Source organism: Acanthisitta chloris, unplaced genomic scaffold (genome assembly GCF_000695815.1).
Source record: "Acanthisitta chloris isolate BGI_N310 unplaced genomic scaffold, ASM69581v1 scaffold8313, whole genome shotgun sequence".
Taxonomy (NCBI): domain Eukaryota; kingdom Metazoa; phylum Chordata; class Aves; order Passeriformes; family Acanthisittidae; genus Acanthisitta; species Acanthisitta chloris.
Window position 1 is genome coordinate 1 of NW_008665374.1, and position 27,321 is coordinate 27,321.

General features: G+C 37.1%; 1 protein-coding gene across 1 annotated transcript; it reads left to right on the forward strand.

The window, feature by feature from the left end:
- Window positions 1-2,831: 2,831 nt before the first annotated feature.
- TAPT1 (transmembrane anterior posterior transformation 1) lies at window positions 2,832-26,906 on the forward strand (the record flags this gene model as incomplete). Its single annotated transcript, XM_009071725.1, has 11 exons — window positions 2,832-3,021; window positions 6,831-6,966; window positions 7,840-7,937; window positions 8,091-8,160; window positions 14,115-14,195; window positions 15,067-15,176; window positions 16,764-16,823; window positions 18,156-18,224; window positions 19,764-19,840; window positions 23,271-23,431; window positions 26,101-26,906. Coding segments are annotated over 11 exons (1,282 nt in total), but the record flags the coding sequence as incomplete, so codon positions are not given.
- Between the last annotated feature and the right edge of the window lie 415 nt (window positions 26,907-27,321).

Here is a 27,321-nt window from a genome sequence, read left to right on the forward strand (position 1 = left end):
TAATATAAATATGCTAATAATAATAATAATGGTAACAATAAGGAGAGAAAAGAGAGTAACACAACCCAAGAGAAACAAGTGATACACAATGCAGTTGCCCACCAGCCACTGCCTGATGCCCAGCCTGTCCCTGAACAGCTGTCAGCTGCTTTCTGGGTAACTCTCCCAGTTTATGTACTGGGTGTGATGTTCTGTGGTGTGGAATATCCCTTTGGCCACTTTGGGACATCCTGTCCTAGCTATGCTCCATCCCAGCTTTCTGTGCAGCTCCTCACTATAGCAGAGCATGAGACACTGAAAAGTCCTTGACTCAGGGTAAACACTTCTTAGCAACAACCAAAACATCAGTGTGTTATCAATGTTATTCCCATACTATATCCAAAAAACACAGCACTGTAGAAGCTATTAAGAAGAAAATTAACTGTCCCAGCTGAAACAAGAGCAGTTGTGTTTCAAAGAAGTTGTCACAGCATTGCTGTTGGTTCTGCTTTTCGGGTGGATGAGGAGCACAATGTTATAGTACATTAATAGATTGTATATTTCATTAAAATGTCAGAAAAGAAATTAATTGCTTGCTGTGGTTGTTTTCTAGACATACAGACTACTGAGAAATGAAATCCAAGTCACTTTGAGAGGTAGGACAAGAGGACTGCAAGTTGTGCCAGGGTAGGTTTAGATTGGATATTAGGAAAAATTTCTTCCCCAAGCTGGTTGTAAAGCATTGGAAGAGGCTGCCCAGGAAAGGCTGGAGTCACCATCTCTGGAGTTATTTAAGTGATGTGTAGATGTGACACTTAAGGACATGGTGTAGTGGTCAACTTGGCAGTGATAGGTTAACGGTTGGACTTGATTATCTGAAAGGTCTTTTCTAACCTAAATGATTCTAAAATTCTCTAAAATCCTCATTTGAATGTAATCTGTTCTACAACAGTATAATTCCCATAAGGCACAGCAATCAAGTGTAGTTGATCTGGCTCTGTGGGGCAGCCTTGGAACTGAATCAGTGATACTCACTTTGTTCTATACACAGTTCAGTCTCAAAATCTTTTAGTCTTTCCAGTGTGTGTAGGATGCTATGTGCAAGTTTGTATGCAGTTTCACATGGCATTAGTCTCCTGAGTTAGTTTTCAGAGTTGAGATGACCTTTAGAAGAGCAGTTGTGCTCTTGGTTGTATGTAGTCTGTTCTCAGGGTTTGTATTCCCCTGTAGTGGTTGCTGTCTGCTTTTACATTGGACTCCCCTGAGTTGGTTTGACTCGAGTGAGTGTAGTGATATGGATGAAAATCAACACAAGCAGAAGAGTGATAAAGTTAACAGTACAGAACATCTGTGACTTGTGACTGTACTGGTGGTTGAGCATCTTTGATGTTACTTGTAAGCTAGAAAACCGTTGACATGATATTTTCAGTCTTGTATTGATTTATGGACATCAAAGCATTTTCCTGCGAGAATCCTTCTGGAACTGCTTCAGAAGCTTCATGAACAGATTCTACTTACTCGTGCGTTTCAGTAAGAGAACATCCTATCATTACTGGTTCCTTGCCAAACCTTGTAAAACATAGACTTTTGAAATGAGTGTCTCTTGCTAGTCAGGTGTTTTCTACCAGGTACTCACTACTTCCCTAGTGGCAAAGTAGTTGTTAGGTGGAAGAATGAAGATGCTGATTTTCTGAGTAACAACCTATTTGTCCATTGTAGAATTGCCACTCTGTGATTCCGTGAGTGATATAATGGAAGAGCACAAAGAAAACTGAAGTATAAGACTCCAGCTCTGATGGTGTATCTAAATAGAATGAGTCAGGTTGCAGGGATTTTTGACTTGTCTTCAGGGTCTGTAGAATATTTTGATTCCCAGAGGCCACAAGTAACTCTTTGGATGTTTTTTACAAATAGCATAAATTTTTATCAACTAACTATTTTTTTTCTAAATCTGTATCAATTTATGGGAACATTGTCTAACCTCTGGATAATTATTGATTTAAGAATACAGAAATTGGAAATTCATAACTTGCATTCTGCTCAATTTTTGTGACTTTCTAACTTCTGTAAAAGCCTTGCAGTGTATGTATGTAATAGAAATTATTTCCTCCTTTATTATATTTAATTCTCAAGCTTTTGATTTAATTTGAAGGCTTTTTACCTGCTTTGCATTGTATTAATGCTGAACTAAATAAATAGACGTGTAAATACTGCCTTGCAATTTCATTATGCTTATGGCTGCTGTTGTGGCAATTGAGGTAAAGCTATTTTCTTCCTGTAGTTTTAGTTTATGGGAAGACATTGGGTAATGGTTCATTTAGTCTTCTGGGTTACATGTGGGACTATAGATAGGAAACTTCTGCATTGATTCAACATCAGCCTCAAGCTCTGATGTCAAATTGTTTGCATTTAGTGCTGCAGAGCTTAGAGCTGAAGGAAGATAGAGAATTATGTTGTTCCTCAGCATCTGGTTCATTATACTGAAATTGAAGATGACTGCTTCATTTCTTTTTGGTTATAGCAAATACAATTTCTGTAACTGAGGAGGTCAAAATCATAAGCAGAATTGGCTGGAAGAGGGAAGGTAAATTAGAAACCAAAGGGCATGCATGCAGAAGGCTCTAAAGTGGGAGTTCTGATTCAACAAATGCAATGTTCTAACTAAAGGGATGTGGCTGATAAGAGAATGTGATCCTATTCATGATTGTGATCTATAAATGTGTATCATGATCATGGTGTTGGAGTGAGGGGCAGAGGAAAGGGCAGTCATAAAACATATCATTGATTAACAGCTTAATGTAAATTCCTGTTGACTTGGTTACATTTGCATTTTGTGAGTATATTACGTTTAGTGGAACTTTTTGCCCTTTGTATTTCAGTGACAGACGTTTGCTACAACCTGCTCAGGTGTGTGACATTCTCAAAGGAGTTATATTGGTCATCTGCTACTTCATGATGCACTATGTTGACTACTCTATGATGTATCATCTGATAAGGGGACAGTCTGTCATAAAGCTCTACATCATCTATAACATGCTTGAGGTAAGAATCTTGGCATCAGAATATCAAACATGCTTTTTTCAGACAATGTTATTGTATTGCAGTGTTTGTACTTGGAATGCAGCACATCTGGTATTCTCACAAATGTGCACACACACCTGTGATAACAAGCCTAGATGCAGTGAAACAGAGAAGTTTGTGAAAAATAAGGTTTTTGATACTGTTTCATATTGCCTAGTCTCTGGAGCTTACTAATCAGTTTCATAGAATGGAACTTGAGAAATGGAAATGAAGTGTCTTAAACTGAAATGCAAGAAGTGGAGTGAATGAGGTTTTGGCCTCATTGAGGAAAGTATAAACTCTCAATTTGAGATAGTAATAAGATCCTGAGAGAGAGCAGAGAAGGAAGATAGTAGAAGACATGGAATTTGGGTTTTAATTCATCATTTTGGAAATACAGCTTTCATTGTATGCGAGAACACATGTTACTATTAACCAGGCTCAGTCCTGGCTAGCAGGCAAAAGTCTGAGTACATAAGCAATAAGCTGGATGAAAGTAGTGAAACAAGAAAAGGAAATTCTGGTTTTGGGAGGTAAGATAAAGAGAATTCTGGCAGAAGAAGTTTCTGTTGGTTATTAATGTAAAGTATGAGGTTTTTAATGGCACTTCTCTGATCAATGATTCACAAAGTAAATAATGATTTCATAGCTACAATCTTATCTCCATCCTGCAAATATAGGGCAAGCTAGGAGTACAACCTCTTAAAAGGACTCAATCAGAGCTTTGTACACAGAAGTTACTCTACTAGGATTCCAGGAACTCTGAATGACATATTAATCCATGTTTGAACATCTGTTGTACCTTTGTTTGAACACTCTTAAAACTGGACTACACTCTGCAAAATCTGAATATTTTGTCTGAAGACATTTGTTCTTTCCTCATAAAATACAAAAATATTGCATAAGGTACACACTTCATTATCCTAAGTGAAATAAATGTCATGCAAGCCACCTCAGTTGTTTATTCATTGGGGTTGTTTCATTTGATTTTAGATTTGCTGAAAAACGTACAAATATTAAATTGGCATGAGTTACTATATGCCACTTAGTTGTGTGGGGAAATACTCATCCATATATAGTTCCATAATTGGTGAGAGATTCACTTGCTAAATAAATCCATGTGCTCAAAATAGTAATTTCTATTTATTTCAAAACTACTTCAAGTCACTTAGTGCTGTACTTTGTCAGCTTTATGTGCTTACCACATAATTTGAAGCGATACTGCAATGTTTGCTGTGAATTGGAAGCCATGTGACATTCCATTTTGAATGAGGAGTTGAATTTCTTTGCTATGTTTGGCAGAACCAAAAGTGTGTATCTCAACTACAAAAAGTGCTGCCTGAGTTTGTTTCTTTTAGGAAAAGAGGAAGTACCTTACCGCTCCTGGTTATTAGAAAAATTACATTAGACTTTGAAGTTGGAAATAGTATTTAATTTCCATGGTGTATCATGAAACTCAACATGCCAAAGAGAGAGTATGTTTTTAAGGGGCTTTTTTACTATGGCAAGGTGCAGCAGTATTGGCAGAAAATGTCATGGGGTCCTATTGAAGGACTTGGTTGGTTGTCAGCTTTCAGTTGCTTGAATACAGGGCAGGCTAATGTTGGACTTGAAGATCTTAGAGGTCTCATCCAATCTTGATGATTCTATGACTCTATGGATATTGGCTTGCTTAGACTACTTTGGTGATTTTTATTATGTCTTTGCTACTGATTCAAGCAATGTTTTTTAAGGGGCTGCTAAATACACCTTTTTTTAAGCAATATGCATAGCATTTTCACAAGTTGTGGAAATAGGAAGATGTTTTTAATTTAGTTAAATCACTGAGCAACAGAGATGTTTACAATGTCCTAATGTTTTCGGCTGTTGGCAAGTCCAGGGAGTATTGTCCTGGACAAAGATGAGGAATGCAAAATCTTCAAACTATGTGCTGAATGCTCCAGATAGACAGCCTAAGGGGAGCATTCAGCACATTTGGCTTAAATGACACTTTTCTTTTTTAGATTCAGACCCACCGGCTCCTGCTCCTTGTGAAGCCCCAGTGTGCCTTAGGCTGGTGACAGCACTCACCATGGAATTCTGCTGGAGCCTGGAGCCGGCATGTAGGGTTTAGGTAAGTCATATTTGGAAAAGCAAGCAGCAATATTGTGTGGTGGGTTTTAATAGTTTGTATCCTTTCAGCTAAGAAATAAGGACTGCTTAAATAGAAAGGAAAACAAATCCAACATTTTATCTATTAAAACCCTCACAATATTGTGAACAAAAACTTACCAAACTCTAAGCATTCTGTAGTTGGTGTTACTACACCAGGTGTAATTACTCAGTGGGTCATCACAATGAGCAGGATCCAAATGATGAAGCCATCTTAATTTGTGAAATCTAAAAGCCGAAAACAATGTCACTGTAAATATCTCTCAAACTGTTGGGGTTTTGAGCTTGAGATTTGTGATAATTCAGCATTTTGTTCGTTTCATTTCATAGGTGATACTTGGAGAGTAGCATATTGTACACTGTACTCGACATCCTGTAAAATTTTGTTTCAGTTCAGCTTTCATATTCTAGGAAACTTCACTCAATAAATGTTTCTTGAATAAGTATGACTTCTCTCACTTTGGTATCTTTATCTCTAGAACTCTAAATTTAAAAATCAGGAAACGATCCCAGGTCTAGATTTATTTGTGTTGTTCCGAGGACTTATTTTCTGTTTAGTAGATATGATTCAGTATTTGCAGGTACATTGTGCACTTAGTTCTGTATTGCTACATGTTGTATTAACATGTCAGAAATTGTTCTCTTACAGAAAGACTCTTGTCTTTGTTAAGTAGAGAGAATCAGGTTTTCGTATTTAACTGTTCCCATTCAGCTGAGTTAGTAAGCTATGAAAGATAGCTCTTTTTTTCTTTAGCCAGACTTGTCCCTTGTGATACCAGTTTTTGAAGTGCTGTTTTTCTTGCCCTCTGCAGCTTAGTTTTAATGTTACTGAACTAAGGTGTACAGGCAGAAAACACTGCTTTGTTTGTAATGATTTTCAGTTTTACATACTTGATGATGACGAGGTGTTGAGGACTGGTGGAACTCCATGTGACCTTTCTTGCTGTGGTATTAAATTACAAGTTCCAATTGCTGTCCGTATGTTTTCCATCTTTAGAATTACTGCTAGGGTTTTTTTCCCTACTTGTGTGTATATTCTTTGGGTTATACTTCAGGTGTTTGTTGCCTTTTCAGACTAATTTTCCCTTTTTGGCAGAATTTCAAGTCTCTCATGATCATTTGAATTTTGAATTCTGCTTTATGCAGATATTTGCATTAAGTATATACTTCAGTATATAGGAAACAGTAGAGCCAAGTCTAATTTCAGCCCTTTTTGTACCTGTAAGATGATGTTCCCTGTCATACATATGAAAGGCATTTTTCATTGGGTTTTCTTTTTCCTCTGTTAATCCCAGAGGGATGAGGAAGAACGCTTAGGATAGTTTGGCACAACAAATGTATTGCTATATCAGAGGTTGAGATTTGAACTGTACTTGAATGTCTTTCAAGGAAGCATCTAAGATAACAGAACAGGATTATATATCATAAATACTGTTGAAAAGGGGATAGTAAGTTGGAGAGGGAATGTAATCTGCTGAGTGTACTAAAAGAACAGTATCACTGTGAAGTCCAGAGTGGAAATTAATAAGAGATGCAAAGTGATTTTATTTTTTTATATTGATCTGTACTAACTGTGGCATATTCAAGTGTTGGAGAGAGAAGTGGGAAATAAAAGGCAGTAAAATGTTGTTCTTGTTTAGGTGGCTGATCGTTTGTTTTCTTCATTTGGACAAGATATTTTGGATGCTCTTTATTGGACAGCTACAGAACCTAAAGAAAGAAAAAGAGCTCACATAGGTGTGATTCCTCACTTCTTCATGGCAGTGCTGTATGTCTGTATCCTTTTTCTTTGATAAATTGCAAAATTTTCTGAATTAAATCACCAAGTAATTGCTCTGCATTATTTTATTTTAATGCATTTGGAAAATTAATAGTATTCCTAAATCAGTGTTCTTTTACTTTCAAAGTGAGATTGCCAGTACCACAGGCCTTTTAAAATAATGAGGAGAAACTTTCTACCTGCTTCTTACAAAATTTCCTTCATAATGGTATACCACTGCAGTACTAGAGAGCTTTTTAAATACCTGATGTATAGTAAAATGACAAACAGTGATTGGGTAGTTCATGAATAATTTGATTTCTGGTTTGTATTTGAGTACTTTGGGTCACAGGGTCTTGAATATGGTGGGCTTTTGTTCCTTAGTGGAATGCTAAAAGCATCTAGCTTGAACATATTTTTCTTGAAATGAAGGGATAAACTCATGCATATTCAGGATGCAAATGTGCTTAGTGTGAAATAACCTTGCAGGGAATTGATGAAAATGATCTCTAAAGAGATACATAATCCAGTAGTTATGGTGATGAATTTAAAATTCTTATACTTTTCCCTGTTTTCTTGAAAATCTTTAAGCTAATTCTGAATCTTTACCTCAGATTTTTTTTCTTCAGCTTGTATTGCTCTTTCTCCTGACCAATGTCATTGGGTTCTTTTAGAACAAGGAAAAGTAGCATAATTATTACACACTCCAAAGCACTGTGGGTATATTACATACATGTAAGTATTGTCTTGCTCTGAGTCTGGTTGACAGGGATAGAGAAACTTTTTTTGTACATTTTGAAAGCAAAATACGAAATTTGAGATTTGGTGCTCTTCAGTACTGTTGTGCACAAATGTTACTTCAAATATGCTTCCTCAACCCTGCTATCCAGTCCTGCATGCTATCCTTATATTGGTCCAAGCAACAACCCTTAATGTGGCCTTCAACTCCCACAATAAATCACTGCTTACCATCATGATGTCCAATAATGTAAGTATGTAGCTTTGTTATATAGCTGTCCTGATTTGTCTCGGCATCCTTTGTGTGTCATATGTCTATTCACATATTATTTGATAGTATGATTTGTTTATTTATGGGGGTTTTGTCGATAAAAACTAAACTAACTGTTTTTAAAAATTGCAGTTCGTTGAAATAAAAGGAAGTGTTTTTAAGAAGTTTGAGAAGAACAATCTATTTCAGATGTCAAACAGTGGTATGTATAGCTGTGCTGATCAGGAGAAAATGTGAAGTGAGAGGCTGTTTTTGTAATTCATTCCTGTATTTAATGTAGTCAATGTATTTCATCTTATTGTTACTAGGATAACTCCACCTTGGTGAATTTGAGTGTTCTGGCTTGTATTCTACATCAGCCCTGTTACTGTTCAGTTCAGTAGGATGAAACTGGGATTCCTCTTCCAGGAACACTGTTTTTCCTTGTTACTTGAGGTGCTAAAGCAACCTGTTGACTTTATGCCCAAATACACATGCTTCAAAGTGTCTCAAGCCTTCTGTTTTCAAAAAGTTGGCTTCATAGCATGCTGTGTTGACAGTGATCTCGGAATGCAGGTTGTTTGGCAGATGTGAGGATGGATCTTGAAATACTCCCCCCTCCTTCCCCCCCCCAAAAAAAAAACCCCAACCCAAAATCAAAACAACAAACTAAAACATCAGTATAAGGATGAAGTGGCTGGTACATGAGGGAAATACCAGAGATGACTCTAACTTTTGATATGCTGTCAAGACAGTAGTAGATGGTACCTAGGAAACATGTTATGCTTCTGGCACTTCTTAACTGTGTTGCTACTTAGTATGTATTTTGGGAACTTTTATTCAGTGTGTCACTGATCAGCACTGACCTCTTCTCTCAGGCAACCAGTGACAGGACCTGAGGGAGTGGTCTGAAATTGCATCAGGGGAGATTTAGGCTGGATATTAGAAAATGGTTCTTCCCTCAGAGGGTGGTTGGGCACTGGAACAGCTCCCAGGGCAGTGGTAGCACCAAGTAGAGTTCAGGAGGCATTTGGGCAATGCCCTGAGGCACATGGTGTGATTATCAGGAATGTCCTGTGCAGGGCCAGGAGTTGGGACTAGATGAATCTCAAGGGTCCCTTCTAACTGATTATTCTGTGATTCTGTTAAAATAGTTACAAGTATACATCCAGCTCTCCTACCTAAAGGTGAGGCCACTTTCTTCAGTTAAATGTTGACATCAATGGGCATTTGGGCAATGCCCTGAGGCACATGGTGTGATTATCAGGAATGTCCTGTGCAGGGCCAGGAGTTGGGACTAGATGAATCTCAAGGGTCCCTTCTAACTGATTATTCTGTGATTCTGTTAAAATAGTTACAAGTATACATCCAGCTCTCCTACCTAAAGGTGAGGCCACTTTCTTCAGTTAAATGTTGACATCAATGGTATTAGAAATGGCTAGTAATTTCCTCCATAAAAAGAAAAGTATATCAATATTTTATTGCTAGACATTATTATTGAAGACCCATAATAGCAATATCAGGTCTCCTTTTATTTACCTAGTGGAAAAAGTGATGCCATTCATTATACCATATGGGGGTGGAGGCAGTGAGTACATACATAGAAGAGTGCACAAAACAAGCTGATTTATTGCCTTCAAACAGATAACTTTTCCTGGAACACTTTTCAGTATGGTTATAAATAGAAGTGTTTTTCTTCTCGCAGATAAATAATACAGACAGGATTTTAGGAGAGATTTTCACCTCTTTTGAACTTGAACAGGTTTACTGCATCACAGCTTCAGTTAGGGATGAAACACTATTGTTTCAGTTCATGTATTCTGATCACTTTGGTATCCTTTAAATGTTTCATTTCATAAAGCTGAAATGGTGATGCATCTTGTGTTGGCATGCTATGCCAATGCTATATCCTACCCCTGGAACTGAGGCTAGTCTGGTCCTGTCAGCTGAGCTTCCACTTAGCCTTTAGAGTACCTTGTGTGTCCTGGAACACAATGTGCTTAACTGCATGCCTGGACTGAACTAAACTGCTCAATATAGCCCCCCCCCCCATATATTTCCCACTTTTCTCGAGTTCTCCCAGCTGTTTTTTCAGGTCTGCAGTTTGTTGTAGGGCAACAGTGTCAGCAGTAGCTGATTAAGCTTAGATGGACTGAATGGATTCCCCAAGCCTTTTCAGGGGCTTTGCTCAAAATATTACCATTGTCATGTGGTTTAAATTCAGTGTAAAGGTACTGATTAGTACATAGTAGCTAAATATAGTAATTCTTGGGGGAATAATGTGAATGTCATAGAGGCATTTGAGGAATTTATCGTGAGTAGGTGAAACTCCTTTTTATTTAACTTGTTAATCAAAAGAAAAATGTGATTTGGCAGAAAAGACAATCAACGACCTCAAGGGCAGATACTGGGTTCAAGAGAAGTTGCTACAAATAGACTTCAGAAGCAAATGATCTTGTGAACAGAAACATGAAAATATAAATGAACTGTTCTAGTAGTTCTTTCTAAGACATGTCCTATAATGTGTGTTGAAATACCTTGTAAAGCCCTGCCTGGTTCTGACTGCTGTGTTGGTTGAGCCAGGCGTCATGATATGAAGTGTCACCAAGCTACCAGTTTAGATCTGGAAATTGTGAAATCATTTTCACTTGGCATCATGCTCAGCACTGGTTTGTGGACAGCAGACTGATGTGTGGCTGTATTATTTGCCCCAGTATTTCCATTTCTGGACTTAATGTCAGTGGAATCAGTAATCCTTCTCACCTTTATATGGCCATTTAATATTCTGCTGTACAGCTAATTCACTTCAGGACTAAAAGAACTGTGAATCATCTACATAAAAACTAATTGAACATGCCATGAGATATACATTGGTTACATGGTTAGCTAATAAAACCAAACCTGTTATCTTTTAGGGGCAGAAGGTCAACAAAGACCTTGGGGCTTGTGTAGCTGCTTGAGACTGCAGCTGCAGAATCTGAGACTTCAACCATGTCACTCCTACAGCTTTGATTTGTCAGCTGCAGCAAAACTACTTCTGCGTCATCACCCTGACTTTGACTAGGAAATTTAGGTGCACCTAATCAATCTAAACAGTGTGGCCTTTGAAGAGATTTCTATACAGAAGACATAAAACCTTTTCTTTGTAGTGGGAAAAAATATTTCCCTAAACTTAAATAGTGTATTCTGTTTTTGTAGTAGTTATCTGTAAACTAATTTTGTAGGGTCAAGATTAATGAACAAGGAGATCAGAATTATAAAGAGAAGCTCTTTCAGCATTATTGAAAGCCCAGCATGCTGCCTTCCTTTATGCTTTTAAATGTCTTATTTCAGTTTCAAGCTGTGCTCTAAATTAAATTTAAATGCATTTAAATGCAATTGTACCTCATACGAAGAAAGACATTAGGTGTAGTGCATTAGGTTATTTGCTTCAGTTGGCTCTTAGGCCTGACTGTTCCTGTTTTAAATCCCTTGTCTCAAAAATTTAACATAGTTATTCTAGAGTTTTAGCAACTTCAGGTTTTTTCTTTATAATTTTGTACTTTTTTTTTCAACTCTGTTTTTTTCTGCTTTGTTCCCAATTTATCAATGTCTTTGATCAAAATATTGAATAGCCTTTATTTTTTACCTTTGGTCTTTGGAATTCAAACTGCTTTTTGTCAGGTAGTTGTCACTAGAACTACTTAGGATTCACTAAGATGTAAACCACAAGATCTTGTTTCACTTCTGACATGCTGATTTGTAACCAGCTTTTGATCTAAATATATAACCATGGGATTAACATGATCAAAATTATTTTTTCATTCAGGATTCAAGATTCCTGCATGATGTGTCAGGCAATGTGGAAGGAAATAACTGTGTTCTAAAGACTATTCACCTCACTTCTGGATCTTAGTTTCTGGGAATCTCACTGCCTTTTTCAGTTACCATTGCAAAGCACCTGAGATCTGCAGAGTTTAGGTCCTTACTGAATGAGTTCAGCAGTTTGTTGTTTGAGATCTGGCTAATTAATTACACTAGTCTATACTAGATGCAGTGCTGTCCTAAGAATATCCTGTATTTCCAGTAACATCCAGTTCATGTCTCTTACATGTTTTTTAAAAGCTGTGATACCTTCTGACACATTGGTACTTAAACTTAAAGGTATTGCTATCAGTCCTTGTACCAGTTGTATCAGTCCTGATGTGTGTCTAGGCTTCCTGTACTGATACCAGGGGTTGCCCCAACCCAGATGTAGCACCTTGCACTTGGTCTTGTTAAACCTTGCAAGATTCCCATGGACTCAATTCTTGAGCTTGTCCAGATCCCTCTGGATGGGATCTTATCCTTCAGGAGTGTCAGTTCCCCAACCCAAGCACCTTGCACTTGGTCTTGTTAAACCTTGCAAGATTCCCATGGACTCAATTCTTGAGCTTGTCCAGATCCCTCTGGATGGGATCTTATCCTTCAGGAGTGTCAGTTGTACCACTGAGCTTGGTGTCATCTGCAAACTTGCTGGAAGTGCACTCAATCCCTTCATCTGTGTCATTAATGAAGATACTAAATAACATTAGTCCCAGTATTGAGCCCTGAGGGACACCACTTTTCGCTGATGTTCACTGGGACTTTGCATGGTGTGTCATCAGCACTATGCATGGCATGTGCTGACCAAAGACTGGGCAAGGGGATAAGTATAGCTGAATTAGTGGTAGGTGTCAGGTTTTCAACACTTAAGAGCATAAACACTGAGAAAGTAAAGCCCATTTGAAATGTCCTCAGTCTGTTGTTTTGTCTCTCATTTAACCCTGTCTTAGAGTGGAAAGGGTGATTGAAGCTGTGATGTATTCTAACTGGAAAACAGTTTGTGAATATGCTTATCATCAATACTTCATGGCATTCTTGTGAAACTGGGTTGAAATGGCTTATACCAATGTAGCTAAGGATTCTCATGATGGAGAGTGAAGAAGAGATCACTTTTTTTTTCTACTTTACTCTCTGTTATGCTAAAGCAGAATAGAGCCATTTGCTTTTGCTTGTACCTGCACTCTCTAAAAGTGACACTAACACTCGTGGCTTGTCCCTGTTTCACCAAATTCACAAATACAGTCATTTACTTTGCTTTTGTTGTTCTCTGAGAGCATGATGTCTTTAACTGTGAATCTAGGGGTGTAGCCTCACTTGTTTTATAGTTTACCACATTCTGTTAGAAGTGGCAGTACGTGGTACAGAAAATTCCCCTCATGTTTGAAAAAGAAATGTACATATACACCATCAAATAACTTCATAATAAATGATGAAACATTATTGGTATATATTTTGTATTCTGAAATTTTAATTGGTATTTAGGACTGATTACCAGTGGTTGTTTTGGATATCCTGAAGCCTTTTTTTGTCCTTGTCCATGAGGGTGAGGAATGAAACGACTTTTTGAATCATTTGGGTTTACTGTTGGAAGCTGCTGTAAAATGCCTTATCTCTCTCTTGCTTGCATCTCTGACAGTCAGTTGATGAGAGCAACAAGGATGAAGAAGAGCAGCCACAGTCATTCCTCTCACTACTAGCAGCCTTCAACAGCTGTGGCAGCAGAGATAACAGATTAGAAGGGAGGCCAGTGAGAGCAGGAAAAATAAGCAGAGGGGGAAAATAGGTATTGGCTTGTCACCCAGTCTCAGAAATTAGTGGGGGAAAAATGTTTATTATTTCAGCATAAAAGGAAATTTAAAGCCTGAGGTGTCCCTTCTCTATTTAATCCTATTGACTAGTGAGTTAACATATACCAAGCAGGTAATAAATGTCTGGAGGATTAGCATGAGACATGCTTTAATGTTTAGACCTGAATGAAGGTCCTTGCTTCCCACTTGAGAATATCTATCTGTACAGGCCTCCCTGGCATCTGGAGCACTGAAGATGGGATCTGTGTGTCATCTTACACACTGCTGATCAACAACGTGTCACAGCAGGGTGGAAGTATGCAATGTGGAAATACATGATGAAATCTTTTTCAGATTCTTGGCAAAAGTCTACAAACTCAGTGGTTATTTCCAAATAGATCAACAAATGCTTGACTGCATTTTGATCCACTGGTGACAGTGTCAAGTGGTATCCAAAAATTAACAAATTACAGAACATCAGAATGAATAGATATGTGTGTGCAAATAAATGTTGCTTTGGAGTTGATAGCTTCTTTGTTTTATCTAGATATAAAGGAGAGGTTCACCAATTACGTGCTGCTACTGATTGTATGTCTAAGAAATATGGAACAGTTCTCATGGAATCCAGGTGAGTAAACTAGTAGAAAAATGAAATTAAAAAGACAAATTCTGTGCTATCAACAACTCTGTCTCTTGTTTCTTTCCTCAGTCTGAAAGATGAGGGTAACCAGGACCTTTAATTGAGGAATCTTAATTTTATTGAATACCTTGGATGCTCATTTTTCTATTTCTGGCTTTCATTTAAGAGTGACTCCATCCTTTCTGCTAGAAATATATGTTGTTATGCTATAAATGTACATAGTTACATTTTGTGTAGTGTCTTGAATGATTTATTTCCCAACCCTTTCTTTTCCTTGGAGTACACTGAGAATGAAGGATCCCCTAAAAAAATTTACCCTGTGAGGCTAGTGAGACTGAAATTTGATAAAATTATGTTAAAAATGTTATTCATAATTTAATACTGTTTATACTTAGGGTTGTAATACCATATTGGATAAATAATGAGTAAAGTACTGATTTTTATTTTGTTAAAACATTGTTTTAATAATTTTGAGCCCTGATCTGTGTGGCGTATTTTGCTTGAATGCCTAAAGTCTACCTAATTTTACCTTAAGCATCTAAAACTGCAGGTGCTCTCTCTATACCTTACACATACTAAACATGTACTGTCTTGTACATGCAAAGATTTTTGTCCCTAGTAGAGGTAAAGCTTTACAAAGACTTTAGAACCTGATCCTAACTGTGGTGTGATTGTATGGTACTAGTAAGTTTCTAGAACAATAAGCAAGAGCTTGCACACTGCATGCTGAGGGTGGTGTAACGTTGGACTCTTTTGAGACTCTTGAGGATTTTTCCCTGTTGAACAGAAGTATTATAATTCTTGTTTTTCACATTGGCATTAAATTAATAGGCCTAACTTGTTTCTTCCCAACCTTCAGATCACCTTTGGGTGTTATTCCCGGATGTTTGCATGGTGATTGCTTCAGAAATTGCAGTGGATATTGTGAAACATGCCTTTATAACAAAGTTCAATGACATCACAGCAGATGTAGGTATCCTATTTGGAATGCTGAGTGCTATTTTACCTTGTAGTTTATTTTGCTGCTAATTTTTTTCAATATTAATATGTATTCCAGTGCAGATAATGTCAAGATTCTTGGTTTCATATATAGGATATCATTTGGGAAATCATTATAATTTCCTGATACAATATACTTCTGAGGATCTTTTTAATGTGGTACAAACACCTCTGCTTCTAAATTAGTTCCAGATCCATAAATTATTGCAAGAGTTGTATAACAGCTCACAGAATGGCTACAATTCACATAACTGGTAGATCATTTTGTGAAGTGATTATTAGTTAAATTGACAGAACTTTGCTTATTCTGCAGTCTAGTCAGAGCTTATACCTTTTCCTAAGAAAATGGATTGTAGGTTAAAATTCAGACTTTTGGAAAAACAGATCTTGTTAGGCTGCTTTAACTCTATTCTTGCACGTGTGTTAAAAGTGGAACCTGAAATCAGGTATATTTTTTCCCACTGTCCCTGGAGCACTAATATGAAGTAGGTTATGTTAGTTTCCCACTCCTGAAATTTCTTGTGCCATATATATTACCCAGTCCTCCTTCTGAAGCAGTAGATGAGGTTACTTCCTGTGTGTTGCAGCATGATACATTGGCCATTTGTCTTCCACACTGTGTGAATTCAAATGCACTTGATAAATTTGTGAAGATATGAGTTAGTGTCTTTTAGCTATTAAAACCACTTTTAAGGATAAGACATCAGAACTTGATCTTTTTCAGCATCTCTAAAGTAACTGCATTGTGTGATGTAGAAACAAGTGTAATAGATGCACTTAATAAGCTCCCTTATGCCAGAGGCATTTATGCATGCCCTACTTTCATACAGAGAGTGTGGAAAAGAGCAGTAATGAAGTCATGATAGCCAAAAATGTAGCATACTTCAGAGTGCTGAAACAGCTGGAGGATGGGGGTAGTGACTGGCAGTTCTGCAAGGTTTATTTAACAAACTTTGGTTGGTTTTTTTTTGTATTGAGTTCTGCAGATTTATTGTTGCTAGGTCAGACTACTTCCAGAATTTTTAACACCTGCAGTGCAAGTTCTCCTGCCACTTAACCTTAAAATAGATGCTTTTCTGTCTTAATATGCAGAACTGTTTTAAAGAGAAGGAAAAACTTAATTCATCTTCTGATGCAATTTGGTTTATTCATGGGATGACTTGCTTAGTATCTAAGCTCTCTCGTTTGTTTAATTTGGTCCCAGTGGTAGCTTTCATGTACCTTAAAACCAGTTATGAACTGTAGGAATATGATTTCTCCTATTTTGTGTTTCTGATGATCTGGAAATTCAGTAGCTTTGTATAAAGTCTCATCGAATTCCTAAAACATAGCATAGTGTTGTTTGTTTGTTGTATGTATACCAAGTTACTTTATTGCAGGAGTAGAGGCTCATCTGTTGAAGGGTGCAGTTAGACCTCAGAAAAACTGGCTTTGCCTCTCTCTGCAAATGCATGTGTTTAGAATATTTGAATGGAAATATTTTCCTAATATCTGTTTTGCTTCTCTAAAGTGTGATAACGAATTAATCACACATCTGATGTGCTGGATTTTTTCCAGGTCTACAGTGAATACAGAGCCAGTCTTGCATTTGACCTTGTTAGCAGTCGACAGAAAAATGTAAGCCTGAAAATAAAAGGCACTTTCTTGTGTTAACTAACATAATTGTTATGGGGGGAATATTGGAACAGATATTTGCAGAAATACATACAGTACTCTTACACTACAGCACTGAAATTCTACTCTGCTTCTTTTAATAAGAGAGAACAGGAATATTTCCTTGTGATTTATATTATTATATTTTCAGTTGTTCAGATCAGTTCAGGCTTTGTTTTATTTCAGTGTTGAGAAGTCTGTTCCAAATACACTTACGGTAAGGGGATGGTTCAAACAACCCTGATATTTTTAAGACAAATGGGATGTAAGTTAGCGTAACAAGATGTTCTTGAGATAATTTTAGATTACTGTTCTTTTCATGGTAGTTTAAATGTGTCGGATCAAAACGCAGTATTCGTTAGGAATTTCTTCACAGGCAACATGCACAGATGTATGGGGATGTTTGAACCATGTTACAGTTCTGGCATGGGTATTTATAGAACACACAGACTGCTTGTGTTCTTAATTAGTCCCATTATTTATAGCACACCTTTCCTGGTTATTAGCCAGTGACTGGATGTGTGCTCTAACTCTTAAATGAGCATTATTGCAATCATTTCTGTGATTTTCCTGGGCATGTTTCTTGTGCTATTGTGAGGAATATAGTAGTTAAACCTCACAAAGTAGTTAGACACCTTCAATTGCAAATAATTAATAGTTTGTTAATAATTAAAGACCCCCAATTTATTAGTTTTGAAAACTCCATTACTTTTCCTAAGGATCCTGTGTGGGAAGTGAAGTAGCATCATTTCGGTGCTAACTCTGGCATGATGTTTAGTCCTTCAGGCAAGCTGTGATGCAAAGTAGTTGTATTTTGAGACACATTTTTAACATTATTTTAACAGTTATCTAAGGCTAATTCTAGATGTTTGTAGAATGATTAAAAGTTGCTGGTGTGATGGGTAATTGTTCTTTTATCCCTGTTAGGGTTTTTTCTGTAGAGGATCAAAGTCAAATTAATACAAAAAGGTCTCTAAGCTAGTAATAATGTGCAGATGAAATATCATAGCACGTTTGGATTCAGTGTCCTAATTGCTCTCGATTTAGAGATTTGTATTATATTCCAGTTGCTCTTGGTTTAGAGCACTGAAGCTAATCTTACTGGTCATGGTAGTATTACATTTTTGTCTGAGAGTGCAGCTATCTCCATTTGAATTCCAAAATGTGAATAGCTACACTTTATACCAGTATAGTGTTTGTTAACAGAGCTTTATTCTTATCTAGAGTGTGTGCCAGGCTAAAATAAGCTCATTCCTTTGCATAAGTATATCATTATTCTTCCTCTTCTTTTCCTAGGCATATACAGATTATAGTGATTCAGTTTCCAGAAGAATGGGCTTCATTCCTCTTCCACTGGCTGTTTTAGTAAGTTGTGTCTTTCCTATCAGTTTTCTGTCAATAAGATCTCACTATGAGAATATGTACCTCTGAGATAGCTTGTTCAATCTGGTGTTTTGAGGATGAAATTATCATCTTAACTGACTGAAATGATGCTGGAAGGTTGAGTTGGCATTCAGTGTAGCTTATATCACATAATTAGGACTGCACAAATGTGTTACTGTTTATCAGGCTTTCAGAGAAAATCAGATATATATAAATTCTGTAGAATTTGTAAGAACCTGAATCGTACCAGTGGAATTAAAGTACATCTGTGTTTGCTAAGCATATACTCCTTTTGGCAATTATCCTATTCATTCATTTGGAATAGTCAAAGCAGCTGGTTGCCAGAAGGTTAGCAGTAGTGCAGCACTTTATTTAGGTTTTTCATTGGAGTCCTTGTGGTTGTCCCTGTGTGATGGCATGCTTAGTGACTAAATATTCTTCTGTAAAGGGGCACTGAGCCTCTGAGCTGTTGTAGAGTACATCATTCTGAAATAGCTGACCCTGTTACATGGACATGCTGCTGTAAAGTGAATCACTTCATTACTGTAACTGTGTCCACATGCTCTCTGTTCTGAATTAACTATTGCAGAATGCTTTTTGTAGATAGCTGCTCTGACCTTCCCCATACACACATGTAAACAAGCAGTAGTGACTGTAATACTGGGAATGTGTACTTGCTTTGCCAGCAGATATGCTAATTCACAATTTTCCTGGAAGAATATCAATGTGAATTAGCCTAAATGTAATGTCCTCCCATAGAAATGGGAAGAAATACTACTGACAGGCTTTGCTTAGGTTTTTCCCCAGGAGCTGAAATAAACAGACAGAAAAACCAAACCAAACCCAAAAAAAAAAAACCCAAAAAAACACTACCAATAAACCCCAAAATAACTATGATCATAATCATTATTTCTTTTATGAAGAAGTAGAGTACATCCAGTGAGAATTCAGTTGAAATGCGTTTTTCAAGTTAATTGTGTTCTGATGTGGTATCCTGGAGACTAATAGGTTTAAGACAAACTGAAGTGCTTTGCTGACTTAAAACCCTAACTGTGAACTACTGAAGTAAAACTGAGATTTCAGGATCATTTGTTACTGAAACTTGGGAGTCATATGCCTAGTCCACAAAGCAATTCTATATTCATATTTTGCACAGTGCAAAATACTGATTCTGTTTTGCTGCATCAGCATCTCTTGACACTTTCCTCAAAATTTAACTCATCTTCCAGCACTCGTTTTTTGGTGGTTTTCTTCACTTGTTATTTTACTTCAAAGTCAGTGGTGAAGGAAACGTTATCAGACTCTAGTTTTGGCAAAGTTGCAGCTAAGTGCTAGGATGATACTCACTCAAACCAAAATCTTGAATGGTTAGCACTGCCAAGGGGAACATTAGAATAAATTTCTATCAATGTAAATGTTTCTGCTTTTTCTTGAATTTACCAAATAAGAAATGTCTGGTAAAATGTTCTATTAATAACTGTGTGCTAAGTTTTAACTGTTTAACTTTTATCCTTAAAACAGCTCATCAGAGTCGTAACAAGCTCAATAAAAGTACAAGGAGTCTTAGCTTATGTTTGTGTTGTGCTCTTCTACTGTGGGTAAGTAAATGCACACAGTTAAATAAGTATTCACCATTATTTGATCAGATATGTGAAAAAAACTTCTGTTGATACTTCTAGATATAAGTGTAAACACAGTTTATGTTCAGTAGAACACAGATGTCCAATCCTTATGCTCATAATTTGAAAATGAGAGTGCAGATTGGTCCCTAAGTACTGTAACTGCATTGGGGGGTTGTAGCCCTCAACAAGTAACTTCAGGAATGTAAATAACTCATGGAAAAACGATTGAGGGAATTTATGACAGACGAGCACCATCCTTCTGCATAAAAGAGGAAATTGAGTTCTAAGGGCTGAAGCTTTCTGTGAAAAGAATGAAAGATTCAACAAGCCAACAAAAATAAGCAGTTTAAGTGCTCTGAGAAGATCATGAACTTTTCTCTCTGGTAGTTAAATGCAAGGTTTACTCCTGTTAGGAAACTGCTATATGGAAAATAAAAAGTAAGTGGAAGGCTCACCTTTCTGGGAAGGGTGGGGTCAGTACATAATCTTAGTTGAGGAGTATAATGTCCTGTGGCAATTTGTTTTCCAAAACAGATGCTTGCAAGTATCCCTTCACTGCTAAGTCAGTTTATGCTTGTGTTACCTTTAACTACTCACCAGCTGATGAGAAGTACTTCTGACCCACATAGAATTGTACCTTAAATCCAATCCACTTTGCCTGTCTTTAGGTACTTGCTATAGACTATATGGGGCTGGCCAGTTCCTAGGAAAGCTGTATACTGAACTGTGTTTGTTGTCTCTCAGTACTGATTCATGTTGGAATCATCCTAAAATTGATCATAAACAGTTAAGTGATTCACGTTGCTGACAGACAAAGAACCTGCCTACAGTATTTTGGGAATCTCTCTTCCTTTGTCCTACCACATCGTGTTTGTAAGTGTAAGTGAAGGCAGCAAGGCTTAGGAAGTAAAAGACCTCAAGTTCTGGAGCAGTGTTTCAGCAGGTACACTCTGAGAGGAGCTACTGTTTTACAGTAGCTTATGAAAAGAACAGGATTGCTACACATTTTATATTATTAGGTAGAGTCTTATCTCTAATCTGACCTCAATCTACAAAAAAAATAGAAATTGGTCAGATGTGACTAGTCCATATCAGTGTAGGGACACATCTCTTTTGTGTCAGATACTAGGGCTTTGAGATATTGCATATAGGCTAAGCATTAAAATTTTAGCCACATTCCTCTGCACCATGCTTTGATTCCTTCCCCAGCATACTACATGCTGTGCCTGTGTTCTCTGTAAAGCCAGCTCTCTATAATTGGAAGCACTAGCCCCTGATCGTCACATTCAAGCTGTGGTATACCAAGCTCAGCACTTTCATTCTGCTCAGTGGTTTTCCTTTTTCCTCATATATGTAGTATTTTCCTACCTCTGCCATCCCACTGCTGCAGCCCAGTCCTGGATTTTTTTGCTGTCTCTGTGGCTTGGAGAACGGAGGGCAGGAAGAAGTAATGTGATTAACAGCAAGGATTAAATGCTGCTCTTTGAAGGCATAGGTACCAGGAGTGAATATATTTTGATCTATTTTGTCCTCATTGAAAAGTGAGAATAGATTTTTATTTCTCCCGTGATCTAAGATTTGGAGCTAACTCACCTCTTACACCTTTCAAGTAATTCGTGTTCTGAAGATAAATTTTCATTCAAAGCAATTAACTGGACAAAGGTTTGAGCCTATAATGTGGAAGAATTTGTTTTGTATTGATACTTAACAACCATAGTACTGTAAGATTCTCACCCAGCATATGAAACCTGAGTTTTCTTTTCCTAGGATTTTGAACAACTGCAAACTGACATTGTTGTTAGAAATTTGAGCCTGGGGTGGACTGGCAGAAAAGAATAAAGGAGAATAGCTAGAAATGTTTGCATAGTTTTCCATGAGAAGCTGGAGCTTGCACAGTAAAGTGTTGATTTATGGCCTTTTCAACTTCTGATCTCATTAAATCACAGTCAAATCATTCTGTAAAAACTACTCTCTCAGAACAAAAACATGTTACATAAGAACTGTAAGGAAAACACCTCTAAAACATTAAAAATTAAGAGACCTTCTCAACTCTCTGAAATAAAATCTGTCCCAATAATCTAATAGAATTGTGGAGAATCACAGCTTTCAGCTTGTATGAAATGATATCTTCTTTGTGGTTGCTTAGATACTAAAACTTCAGTTTCTTCTGAGCACTCAAAGTGGTCTGCTCATTCCTCCATTTCTCAAAATTGATTCTGCAAATAAATGTATTGCATAAAATTCCCTTAAAAGTGCAGTGTACTTTGGTTTTCTGTTTGACAAGTTCTGGTTGCATTAATGCAGTGAGAGATAGTGAAGCTGCTTCTAAAGTGTGCTTGGGTCACTTTATGATTAAGCACTTAGACCTGCTCCATTGATCTGTGAATGTTCACTTGGAGTTGTCTTTTTAGTCAGTTAGTGATGTACATAAGAAACAGACTTTTCAGAGAGTGGAGAATGACTTTAGTGCTTGCATTTGGTTCACTCTTGTTCCATAGCTTGATTTACATAGACAATGTTCCATTGATCCTACAGAGCAGTTTGCTATTTCCCTGTCATTCTGGACACTGGAATGGACATTGCTCTACATATTGTATATTACTGGCAATGGAACTTAGATTTTACAAAGCTCATTTGAGTGGTAAATCCAAGAGCACTTGATGGTAGATGAGACCTTCCTGTCCTTCAGATGGCATGACAGGTGCAAAAGGGATTCAGTGGTTTGCCAAAGTTTGTGCTGCAAATTAGAGATAGTAGAAAAGGAATCTGCCATCAGCTGGACTGTGCTGTAATGGTAATGCAGTGCTGCCTCTTTGGATTCGTTGAGTTCTAAGGGCTATCTTTTATGATGTGAAAAAGGACTTCTTACCATTAGCCTGTAATTTGTGAAAGCTATGGATTGGACTTGGCAGTGTTAGGTTAATGGTTGAACTCAGTGATCTTGGAGGTCTTTCCCAACCTTAATGATTCTATGACTCTATATTTGCTGTCCTGTGGTTCAAAGTCCACTAGTGATCCTTGGCTGGGCACACTTGCAGCTACAGTAGTGCATTTAATTTGGATTTGCACTGTTGAGAGCCCTTTTTAGTTCTGTGTTTAAATAGTTGGTGTATGAAATGGTTACTTAACTACCTTTGTAGTCCTTTAGTTAAATGATAAAACTTGATGTGTTTTTTCTAGATGCTTTCTGGAGGAAAAAAAAAAATCAAGCATTGAATCTGAAACAAATTGTTAGGAAATGGAAAGTACCTTTTGATCTGGCTATTGAAAAGATTTAATTTGTTAGCTAATCCTTCCAAGACAGCAGTAACCATATGCAATTATTTTCATAGGAATAATTGCAGTATGTATAATATGCATTTATTTTAATGTGCCAATGTGAATATGTAAACTGGTTTTTTTCCAGGTTAATATCCCTGAAAGTTCTTAACAGTATTGTATTGCTGGGGAAATCATGTCAATATGTAAAGGAAGCAAAAATGGAGGAGAAATTATTCAATCCTGTTGTGACTGCCACCCCAGGGAAGCCAGCTGGCAAACAGCAAAGCACATTTAAGTCTTCCCAAGGTAAGGCTAACTGCCATGGTTTGTTTCCAGTGAAAATTGTTCAGACTAAATTTAATATTAAACCAGATGTATGATATTATTTGTTTCACAGTCATCCTGTGGCTGGACCTTAATTGCAGCATAATCACAGCTGTGAACACAAGTCTGTAAATGGAATAGAATTTATTTGGTTTAAGTCTTGCATTTTCTGTTGGTAATAAATACTCCTATTTCTGGTAAGATCACACCTTGATGTGTGGAAGTGGTAGAAACAACGGAATTGTAGGATGCTTTTGTTTGAAAATCATCATCATAGAATGGCTTGGGTTGGAAGGGACCTTTAAAGACCATCTGGTCCAACTCCCTCTGCCATGTCACTGAACAAATAACACATCATCCGTGACAGTGCTTAAGTTTAGTAGGGAAGCAATCTATGCATTTCTTATGGAAATTACTGTAAAACATGGGAGGTTTAGTCATAGGTGTAATTAGGTATAATTAATTGTAGTTGTCATGAACACATTAATGAAAAGCTTTATGAAGTCCAGATAGGAATTCCAGCTGGTCTCTACTCACTTCATGTCAAGTCTGTGCAGCATGAGTTTCTCATAGAGGTCTTCAGTATTAGTGGTTAACATGCAATGGGAATGTGGCATTGTTGTATTTGTGTGACACGTTACAGAAGGAAACAAAAACCTTCATTGTTTCAGTGAACTGAATTGGGTTGTATCTTCCTCTGTGAAAAGCTCAATGAGAGCCCCAGAGACCTTGACAGTGAGGCTATTATTGTGCTGACTCTATTGCTTGCCAACGACTCGAAGAGCTCGAAATGCAAGAGCTCGAAATGCAAGGTGCTTATTAGTCGTCACAGTGTCTCGCCAGCAACAGGAGAGTTGAGAATCTGTCAGTGTTTCATCCATAAATCTCTCTAGCTCATCTGTGTCAAATCACATCGGGCAGAACCTTGGTACAGACATTTATTTTTAAATTCGTAGGATTGCTTTAATTTCGTGATGAAAGAATGTAATGTGAATTGTTCTGAATGTCCTTTGCATTTCATTAGAAGACTATCATGGTGATAATGATTTAATTAAGCATTCTAGTGCTACACTTGGGTATGAGACTTAGTAAGTTGTACTTACTTATATTGAGCCTTAAATTTAGAATTTATAAATCCCAAAGACTATTTTTAGCTGAAGTAGCAGGAATTTTACCAGGTCAGTCAGCAGAGATGCTTATTTCCTCCAGTGAAAAGATTGTGACCAAAAAATTTTGACCAAAAGTAGCAATCAAAAAGCATTTTGGATTTTATTTAGAATATTCCTAGCTTTTTATACTTTTTTAACAGCTTTTTATTTGCTAGAAATCTCAATTACGTGAAAGACTGATTTTACCTTCCCCAGCTTTAGTGTGTTTGTACTGTTATGACTGGACTCTGCAATATTGGTTAGTCTCTGTGCCCCACTTAACAGGTTTTTTTCCAATACAGTCTCTCAATCCATCTTTCATTAGAGTGAGGGTAAGGGAATTAATGGTCTCCTTTCTGGCAGCTTATAATTTAAGTCAGTTTATTTTCTGAAGAGTTTCCACTTCATCCACAGAAACAGTTTAAAATTTTAAAAGAATGAAATTTTAAGCTTGCTCTTGAAGGATGAAATTTCTAATTACTGGTAATTATAGGCTGAGCAGCTGTTGGATTAGAAATTACTTATGTTTGTAACCAAGTGCTGCAATTAGCATTACTCCTTTCCTTTCTCAGTGCAAGTTTAGTACCTTTAACGTGCATAAGACTGTAGAGAGCAATCCATGTACCTTCAAGTAGAGAATGGTATCGTGTGAACAGATGCTCTGCAGAAATGAGTTTTTGTAGTAATTTGGATAGTGCTGCCATTCTGACAAATAACATTCCCTTGGGCTGGTCTGCAGGCCTCTCCACATCAGTCAGATCTTTTTCAGGTTTCTTTAGAAACAATAACTCAGTCTTTATGATGAGATAGTAAACTTTTTAAAAAAATTTATTTCCTTGTCATTTGCTTGTGCATTTGGAGTCTTTCAGAGTTTCAACAAAATGTGGAAACAGTACATGGATATTACTTACAAATACCTCAGGTTAATGAAGCCAGTGTTCAGTTCCTCTGAAGTAAGAGGCAGGAATAAAAATAGACAACTTTAATAGCACTGCTTTAGGAGCAGCCAGTGCTATTAAAGTGTTTAGCAGAGCATGAGTCATTTATTAGCCATCCCTAGAGAAGGCAGGTTTATTGTACTTAAGGAGAAGATTAGGCACATCTAGTTCCTGCCACAGAGATTCCTTTTGTTTGTTTCAGTAGAAAATATTTGTGTGATTCACACAACTGCTGTCAAAAATCTTTTTGCTTAAGCCAACAAAAATTAACAGGTAAACCAGAAAAATGTCCTAACTTCTGCTGCTTATGCTCTTGCTCATTACCTGAACTTCTGTAGAATTCATTTTCTATCCTTTTACTAAATTAGAAAAGGAAATCCCTTACAGTAAAACTTAGAAGAGGTAGTGACTTCTAGAAAGCATTTTTCTGTTGCTTCTGCTGATGAGATGCCGTGTGCACTTTTTCAGGATAGCTTTGGATGAATCCAGATGTTACAAATTGCATCATGTGTTATGTCTGTGTTAATTTCATGATTATCTTTATAATTGTCTTGTGTTCCAACAGGAATTTCCACAGACGAAAATGGATCTACATCAGTTACCAATCAGCCTGTGCATCAGAAGGAGAATACACCATCTTTACTTGTAACAAGCAATTCTGATCAATTCCTGACAACTCCTGATGGAGAAGAAAAAGATATAAGCCAAGACAGTTCAGAATTAAAACACAGGTCTGCAAAGAAAGACTTGCTGGAGATAGACAGGTTTACTATTTGTGGAAACAGAATTGACTAAGTTTTTGGGGTTTTTTTAAATCAATGTGCTAAGGATACTGAGCTGTTGGGACAGCAGATGCTACCAGGATGGACAGTTGCCAAAAAAAAGGCACATAAATATTTATTTAAAAACTTAAATTATTAATGGCAAAGAAAATATTAATTTCTTTCTACAAGTAACTTGGCTTGGTATCTGGTCAGGTCAAGTAAGTGATCTTTAACTGGCCTCTGTGGTGGATCCTGAGTCTGCCTGGTGGCAGAGCTGCAGTGTCACTTTCCTGGAAAACAGCCTGGCAAAAAGCATAACCCTGTTCTGCATTCTGAAACCAAGCTTCCAGGACACTACTTTTCCTGAAGGTTCCTCCAGTGTAAGGATATTCCTGGAAATGTGTGACAGCATGGCCGGGAACTTGCCTATCCAGTTACTGTTTTATTAAACACCTGCAAGCAGAGTTCAGAACTTGTGCTTATCTCCACAAACACATACAGCATTGGTACATAAACCAGTAAGTCATGATAGTTACTCTTGTCAACAAAAACCTTTTCAAGATGTATCTTGAAAAACTCTTGTAACCAGAATAAAATTTTGCCTTTAAATGAAAGACTTACTGCATAGTATTTTATCTAAATACTAAACACCAAGGAAAGATCACAGTAATGAAGGTTCTGCTTAACTGGACAAATACAAAGCATATTCATTTCATGTGTTGTGTGTCCTGCAAGGCAAATTATTTAGAAAATTTTGTTTCAAAGCTGAGGGGTTTTTGTTGCTGTAGGAAAAAATATTCAGGTGACACTTCTAATGTTAAGGAAAGGCAGTGTTAATTGCAGCAAACAAGAGTTGTGTTGGAACTGTATGTATGGCATTAACACAGCAGAAAAGAGTATTACACTGCATTTTGGGTTTAACTCTTAAAGAATGACATCTGTGTATTAACTTGCCTGAGAACATGCCTATCAAAGCTCATACTGACAATCAAACAGAATTATCCATTTTAATTTATTTGATA